This window comes from Nelumbo nucifera, chromosome 1 (genome assembly GCF_055504915.1).
Source record: "Nelumbo nucifera cultivar China Antique chromosome 1, China Antique-T2T, whole genome shotgun sequence".
NCBI classification, from domain to species: domain Eukaryota; kingdom Viridiplantae; phylum Streptophyta; class Magnoliopsida; order Proteales; family Nelumbonaceae; genus Nelumbo; species Nelumbo nucifera.
In genome coordinates, this window is record NC_142649.1 from 2,752,753 (window position 1) to 2,761,079 (window position 8,327).

At 37.3% G+C, this 8,327-nt stretch overlaps 1 protein-coding gene across 15 annotated transcripts in view; it reads right to left on the reverse strand.

Moving 5' to 3' along the window:
* The window catches only part of LOC104605293 (uncharacterized), a 46,872-nt gene extending 39,973 nt beyond the window's left edge, over positions 1–6,899 (reverse strand). For 9 of the 15 annotated variants that reach the window (XR_016081152.1, XR_016081151.1, XR_016081154.1 and 6 more), the window contains exons 1-3: positions 6,279–6,698; positions 6,078–6,154; positions 5,810–6,008 (exon numbers count right to left, since the gene is read on the reverse strand). Coding sequence is in view for 7 of the 15 variants with exons in the window: in XM_088896304.1 (XP_088752430.1) it covers positions 5,810–5,945 (136 nt within the window). In the remaining 8 variants the exon portion in view is untranslated. The other 6 variants (XM_088896303.1, XM_088896302.1, XM_088896301.1 and 3 more) reach the window with 6 other exon arrangements.
* Between the last annotated feature and the right edge of the window lie 1,428 nt (positions 6,900–8,327).

Sequence of the window (8,327 nt, forward strand, 5' to 3'; positions counted from 1 at the left end):
CTTCGACTTCCAAAAAAATCCAGACCTTGAACCAGAGACCATCTATGAGCAAGTTCAAAGTTCGAGGAACATCTTCAGGATTGGGTATCCACAGGTGGCGTGGCCTTCCCTTCTTGCAGGATTGGGTACCCACAAGTGAAATTTTATTTCGCGTGTGAAAATCGCTTCTAGCGGGATGAGGTATCTGCATGTGAAGTTTTTTGTCACGTGAAATCTCTTCTCCAGCTTTCGTCCATGCCTACCAACTCGGCGATCTTCTGGAAGGAACTATTTCTCTTCTTCTCTCTCATTCTCCTCCCTCTGTTTTATCAATCACCACCGTTGCAACTCCAGGCAGCGGCGGTTTCTCCGCCTGCCCGCTCTCTCTCTCTCTCTCTCTCTCTCTCTCTCTCTCTCTCTCCTTCCTTCCCCTTTTTCATTCTCTACTCCTTCGTCTTCTCACGTCCCCTCCCTATCATCGCCGCCAGTGGTTGACTGGACCGATTTCCCCATCTCCTCCAACGAACTGAAGAGTTGACCGTACACCGTTCACCATCCCTAACATCTGACACTCGACATAGTGACGGAAACAACAAGAAATAAAATGACCCATCCCTTCTGAATATTGTTCATTGATTTCCCCAACAAGAACAGAGGATCTAGAAGCAACGCCAACCTGTTTTTCCTTCCTACTTTTGGTGATTTCTCACCATTTTTGGATTTCCCCGACTGCTCATCGATTCTTCGTTCTCCATATTCTTCACTAGTTGAGCAAAGTCACAAAATATCCATCATCCGAGCTGTCCCTCTTCTAAGCTTGGGAAAAACTTGCATCCAAGGAATTGCTTCTTCTCCCATGCTCCCGGTTACAGTTCATGGAGATCATTTTTGTTCCAGCTAGCAGTATCCGACTATAGCAGACTGAAGCTCCTTTTTCTCATTTTTTTATCCTTTTTATTTTCTTTCTTTGTGTTTTGCAATGGGATGACGAGGATCTGTAGAAGTTACCAGAGACGGTGATGAAACTCTGAAGAGCTGTTCTCGGTAAATTCCCTGGCCAATGACGAATGAAAAAGGGAGAAGGATTGAAATGTGCCCTTGTTTATTTGTTATTATCGTTATTTTTTTCTTTATTTAGATCTCCTTCATGCTTCAAATTCTTCAGGTTCCTATTAATCGTCGTTAATTATTTACTCCTCGTTTTGGGTAAATCGAAGTCTTGGAGTGTTTTCATTAGGGAATTGTATGATTAAAAATTGTGTTTGCCTTATCAATTGTTTTATTCGAATATAATACTTTTTAATACTTCGAATTAACTGGGTGTATCGATTTAAATAGATTCTTTCAGTTAAGTCTCCTAGAAGGCCAGAACCGTAATGGATAATAATTACAAAAAAAAGAGAAATAATAATGAAAAGAAAAAGGGAATGAGAGAATGAAGAATGGTGATAGGCATATGATATTAGAACAAACTCTGTTTGTAGATTCTGAGAGGGAAGAGTGATTGGCGAGAGGATTTGATTAACTAAATCTAAAGAATAAAAAAAAAAGGAAAATGAATAAGTAATATAATAAAAAATTGGGAAATGTGAAATGGATAGACTGATTTAATAGACTCGGACATGTCATGGGAGACTTAGGGGAGATAAATGGAAGAAAGAGAAAAGTAATAAAAAAACATACAAATAAAAAAGGAGAGGAAAACAAGTAGAAAATGTAAAAATTAAAAAAAAAAAGTAAAAGAGCAAAATAATAATAATATGTAAAAAGTAAAGATGAAATGAAATGGGGTTCCAAAAGAAAATAACACAAATAATTGTTTAAATAAATTCAAAAAAAATAAAAACATAAAAAATATAAATATAAAAGATAAAAATATAAAATATGAAAATAACACAAATAATTGATTCATGGAAGATATTCCTAATGCAAGGTTGCAATGGGCCACTCGAACGATGCGAGCACCAACCTACCCTATAGAAGTTGAATTCGGTTGGGGACAAAGAAATCAATGTTTATTATCCTAAACTAGTTTTGTCAAATTTAGATCCAAAACCAGTTCTCAGACTATCATAATATATACAAGCCCGTGCTCAACACGGGTAACTCCGCTAGTAGGGGCATTAACATATTGGACAAAAATTATCCAAAAAATAGTTCTTTGATAAGTGGGAGGGTTTAGGTGGACTACAATTGGATGGGTTGGATCAGAAATGGCCACCTATAATCCCAGATTGTTTGAAGCTTCCTATTTCCCTTTCAATAGATCCCTCAACATTGTGTTTCTACATGTTTGCACATGAGTGTGGGCACAGATTGATCATAAACATATTATAAATATAAAGGAGAGTACACATAATACTGTAAATAAACAATGCATATGTATATATACATAAACATAAATACACAATGCACATATATACATGGAGTAAGCATATTATAGAAGCCTCCGTAGGCTCAGGAAGGCTCAGGCTCAAGTTAAGTTAGTCAGTTTTCAGGTTCAAGTCTAACCCAAGGACCATTTATTCAAGCTTGATCTATGAAAAGTTAGGGTTTGATCAGGTCCACCCTAGTTGCAGCTCTAAGTGCCGTTAATGGGTCAACTTTGGCTTGGACATACAAAATTCCAAGTTCAATATGACTAATATTCCAATCCAAATCAAACATAAATACATGTTTCAGACCAAAGCAAACTTGACTAAAAATTTTCTTTGATAAGTACGGTATACATACCATGGAGATAATCAACCAAGAAGAACTTTTATAAAGTCTTTTTGTCAAAACTCATGAATAGGAACTAGGTATTCTGAATAGGGAACATCCTACCTTGGGTTGAGCCAGCCAAAATCGACATAGGACCAAACGTTTACTAGGTGCAAAATCTCAATCCAGTCCACAATAAAGAGAAGTGTTCTACTGATTCTTGCAAAGATCCAATTGATGGTACTGGAGAGAACAGTATTGATTTTATAGGATTAAGGGAGACGCTTTGTTTCTTGCAAAGATTCAATTGATGTCCAAGGATAAAGCGCTTTTGACACTTCGAAGGATTAAGACCATGTTTTTGGTTCTTTTTAAGATGAAGGATTTTTTTATAAATGGAGATCTGATATTGAAATGAGAATATAGAATGGATGTTTCAATGAGCTTAGGTGAGCTAGATTAAATTTGTGTTTGTCAGATTAGGCTCTTTGGTAAGGTGAGGAGAATTTTGTAAAGAGTTCTTGGGCCGCAAAGCTCTTGTTGCATAGTTTTCAAGGTGCCAAGGTGAGGCTAGGCAACAAGGGGGCGTCTTGTCGCCTAGTTGCCTAGGCGATGGATTTTTTTTATGTAGAAAACATAGATCCTAAGGTAGTTCGCTAGGTACCATAACCATATTCCCTTAATAATTATTCGTAATTTTCATAAGCAAATTATAGAGTTCATATCAACATATTCATGAGAAGAAAAAGAAGAAGGAAAAGAAAATTCAAAAAATATAGGGGTTGAACCCTTATTTTTGTTATAGGAAAAGAAGAAAAGAAATAGTAGTAGAAAATGTGTTGATTAGATAAAATTTTAAGTTCCTCCTTACTTATTGATTCAGGTTCTAAAGCCTTTGAGGGTTCAATACAACATTTAGAAATGTTTGTATTGATTCAACCCTAACAAATAAGAAATTAATAAAAAGAAATTAGTATATAACCACACAAAATGGATATTTTAGTTTAATAGTGCCTATTTTATAAATATAATGTCAAAAAATAAAGAATAAAAAAGTATTTCATAATACATAGTACAAAATTTCTTGTCGATAAGGTGAGGCAAGCCTCAAAGGGTGCCTTGTCGCCTAGGTGCCACCAAAATCAACAATTAAATTGGATTGCAACTTGGACAAGATTTTTTTGGAATCTCAAGAAGACCTCTCTCTCTCTCTCTCCAAATCAAGTTGGCATGTTACCAAATTTTCTAGTTATAGTTTTCCAATACTAGTAAGTAGTACTAATGCCAAATTTTAAGATGCAGCGAATTACAATTAAATTATAACTCACATTTTATGCATACGTTAAGAATGTAAGAACCTAACATGGACTTGTTTGTGCTTGCCACAAGGGGCTCAATACAAAGCGGTCCATACACCATGAGTAATGTGATTAGGAAAGCAAAAAAAAAAAAAAAAAAGATTGGAACTTTCACGTGCTTGCTTTATTGAGTGCTTGAATATGCGACTCTATTTTTTACATTTTTACTTTATATGTTATATTTACGTTTTTTATTTTGAGATGATATCCTTCTTAAAACATTTAGTTTTAAATTTAAGTATGCATTTTTCATTAATATTATTTTACAAATTTTCTGATTTTGTTTTGCATTTTTACATATTTTTTGAAATTTTTGAAAGATTTTCCTTGCTTCAATAAGGGGCATGCCTTGCCTTGCGTCTTGCACCTTGGGTGCAAAAAGGTCCTTGTACTTTTTTTTGCACCTTATGCTTTGAAAACACTAATTAAAATGAAATTATAAATTGCTATTTTCATTGGTAATTATAGGTGCACCAAGTATGGTCAGGTCTAATTGGGTCAGACCCAATTGTCCTATTTGGATTGGTTTTGTATCCTTCATACTGTCCCAATAGTGATTGATAGATCTAAATGGAAAAAAAAAATAACTAGATCCAAGGCTGTAACCATATAGGGTTAACAGGCATAACTAATGTGGGATGGAGAGTACTCATTCCTAGCCATAGACAACATTCAAACCTTTGCAAGCCTGGAAAGCTAAGCTAATTCACTTAAAAGAATGGGAAATTAACAACCTTTTGTTTCAAGAAGGATCTAGAATTGACTATACTTAAAAGAGTGGGAAACCTTTTGTTTCAAAGGATCTAGATTCTAGAACCGTTTCCACTTAAAAGAGTAGGAAAGCTACAAGCTTTTGTTTCAAGAAGGATCTAGAACCCGTTCCACTTAAAAGAGTGAGAAAATTACAACTTTTTATTTTAAGAAGGATGTAGAACTGGTTCCTCAGGTGAAAACAGAATATCATGAATGGATGTTTAAGCAGGTGGACCTGTAGTCCAGCTCTCTAATCTTCACTAAAGTGCAATAAGAATCTTGAATTTCGTGGCACATGGAGAAACTCCAACCATCAACTTTTCAGCCAATGAAATACATCCACTGACAGCATAAGATAGGTTTAAAGTTGATATAATGTCCTCAACAGGAAAGTGTAGGACAAGACCATTGCCGTACTGATTGAACTTTGTTTATAGGCAGGTTGATCATCCAATTTATGCAATTTAAAATATCAGTATAACAAAATTAATTAACACTTGATTTAAATTAGAAATCTCCAGAAGTCAAGTTGGGTTAGAGAGACAAGGTCGTTCTAAAGTTTTCATAGGGTGATAAAGATTAGGGAACACGGTTGTCATAGAGAGCCGTTTTCCACCAAAAAGGGAACTATTGTTTGGACTTGTCAAAGAGAACAGCTGTCAACCTCTAAGACTTAAGTTTTGACTGTGTGGATCTAGCTGAAGAAACAAACCAAATCGAGAAGACGCAACCCCTGTTAGGAAAATCATTTCAAGGAGTTCTTTCCTTTATCCGTATTTTACCAAGAAAAGGAATGAGAAAGACAACAATAAAGCACAACTCTTAAATGTCAACCAGACAACATTCAAGAAACCCTATATATCACCACTTCCAGTTTGCGTGTTTCCACAAGCAACACTCAAAAAGCTCTAAATGGAGTATAATAAACATTATGCACTTGAAACAGAAAAAGAACTCAGAAAAAAAAAAAACAAAAAAACAAAATAAAGAGAAAACGAGATGGGTTAAGAATCTACCAGGGAAGTTGTTCAGAAATGAAATCCTCCATGGACGCACCAATATTTCATGTGGAAGAAGAAAGAAACGAGCTTTGAGAAGCAAATCGAGTGACAACAAGAGAAAGCACGCTTGTAAACAGCCATGCCCTTGCATGAATGCCGACAAGCGTGCTCTCTCTCGTTGTCAAGCAATTCCGAGACAAAGCTCGAACCAAATCTGCAACAAAATAAGAACCGTTACAGATAAGAACGATCGTCAACTCGGAATTTTTCACTCAAACTATACCTCCTCTAATACCAAGTCCCATCATTCCACTTTTCAGAACATGCTAGATAAGTCCAGATCTTCAAAACCTCGAAACCCTGAAAAAAGAAAAACCAAAAATCAGAACTCAAACCCGATAAAACCGAAATCTGACAACTAAAAGAGCCAAGAAAAGAAAACAAAGCAACTCATGCCCACCCAAAAACAGCCGAATAATCTCACCAGTTTAAAGTCGCGTATGAGAGAGAATAAGAGGAAGAAGCAGAAGAAGAATCAATCAGTAAACCTCAAAACATAATAAAAAAAAAGAAACTCACACACGGTTCTGCAAACTAACTGACCATCAGAAATAATCTCCACATAAGAAAAAAATCAACAAAAAACTAAACCAAGAGAGAAGCTCATGAAAGATTTAGAAGAAGAACATGAGAAAGCAACCAAGCAAGAAGAAGAAGAAGAGTAGAAGACGAACCTTCGAAGCAGAAATCAGAAAACAAAAAAAAAAACAAGAGAAGAGAGAACAACTAATGGATGATCCAATCGAGTCTGAAGCGTTCGTGACCTTCTTCTATTCCTTCTTTATAGAACCATTCTGAGGCTAATTTTCTAGCTTTTTCTTTAAGAAAAAAAAAGAATCTATTCCGATACCTTCAGAAAATCGAACGTAAATATCTCTCATGTTTCTTCTTCTCCTTTCTTTTTCTACAGTTTCATTTTACAAGAGACGAAACAACAGTTAAGTGGGATTAGAGCAAACAGGTGAGGAGAGGTAAAATCAAGTAAAAAGAAAAAATAAGAAAATAAAGGACGGAACTGATGATTACGGAGAAGACGGTCTCTCTCTCTTGATTGCAGGTACTATTTTCAAATCAACCTCTTTTTTACTCCAAGTGTGTCTACCTTTATCGTACGACGCGTGTCACATTCAACGGCCTTCTATCGTCCACGTATCGCTATGTACTTGCATAATTTCGTAGACCGAGGAATATCCCAACGGAGGGTTTTAATTTAAATCCCATTTAAAAAAAAAAAAATTACCCGAAAAGAAAAAGATGGAAAGTTTTTAAAAGCTGTACGGTCAGATGCAGTGCTTGACGCTAGCTAGAAAGTAGAAACCCCTTCCTCTCTCCCTCAGGCTCAGGTTTCGGCTATCAAATTTACGTTTTTGTCCCTGTGATCTTCGTCTATTAACGAGAGTGTCTGTATTTTAGATGGGACATTGTCCTTTGGTTACTTGTCGGTACGAGATTCCATGAGACCGGCCTCACGTGAGGATGTCGTTGATGTGGCAAAACCTGTGGGACCCGGTGATGTGAATATTCTGATCCAATGGGTGATTGCGGAGGCCTGAAGAGAGGTCGATCTCACCGGGTGGCTTTTTGTTTTGTTTTTTAGTTAACGTTTATGGTACATGAAAGCATATTAATGTGGTGGGTCCCACTACAAGGATAGTTATCGCATAGGGGAGGGGGCCGGGGAGTGATTGGGTGAAGAAAGACTGAAAGCGATGAGATCATCGGGGTGGTCACGCTGGAGAAACCGTGCGACCAATTACGTGTGTATCGATCATTGGTTGCAAGTTGACACACTTAGACCCCTAGATTGTTCATCTAGTCAGTGGACGAACACGTCAGAATATCAGGGTTAACTCGGCGCGACAGACTCCGCATGGCATGACCGTTGCTCGAATTGGGAATGGGAGCGAGAGCGACGCCTTAAGGTACCATGGGCGGAAGTCTTGCCACGTGGCTAGACTTGAACTATTTACAATGATAAAAGTGAATGGTACGCCACGTCATCATGAAGTGTGCCACGCGTACGAAACTGACGTGGTGGGTCGTGATTAGCTCAGTGTTTCTCGGAGTAGAACTGCAGGAGATTTGGAATGGAGAGCAGTCGACTTTCAAGGAGAAAGGTCCGAGGTGATGGGATTAGATCATCACAAATGGGCACTTCACATGCACATCCACCATGCATTGGGAACATCTCCTGTGAATAATAACAAATAAGAATAAGATGCATGATAGGATTTGTGTATGAGGCGCCTGTGAGGTGTCAGGTGTGAGAAGCAGATTTAGTCTCAGGTTCGGGGGGCTGAGAAGGAACGGAATGCCACTGCAAGTACAATGAATTGACATCTCCACCCCACAAAGGGTCGCCCCACAATGCCCTATAGCACATCTCCGCTGTGTATTGAGAATATCTCCCGATATTAGAACTGATGACATCATCATCGGAAGATATTCTCAATACACGATGGGGATGCATTGT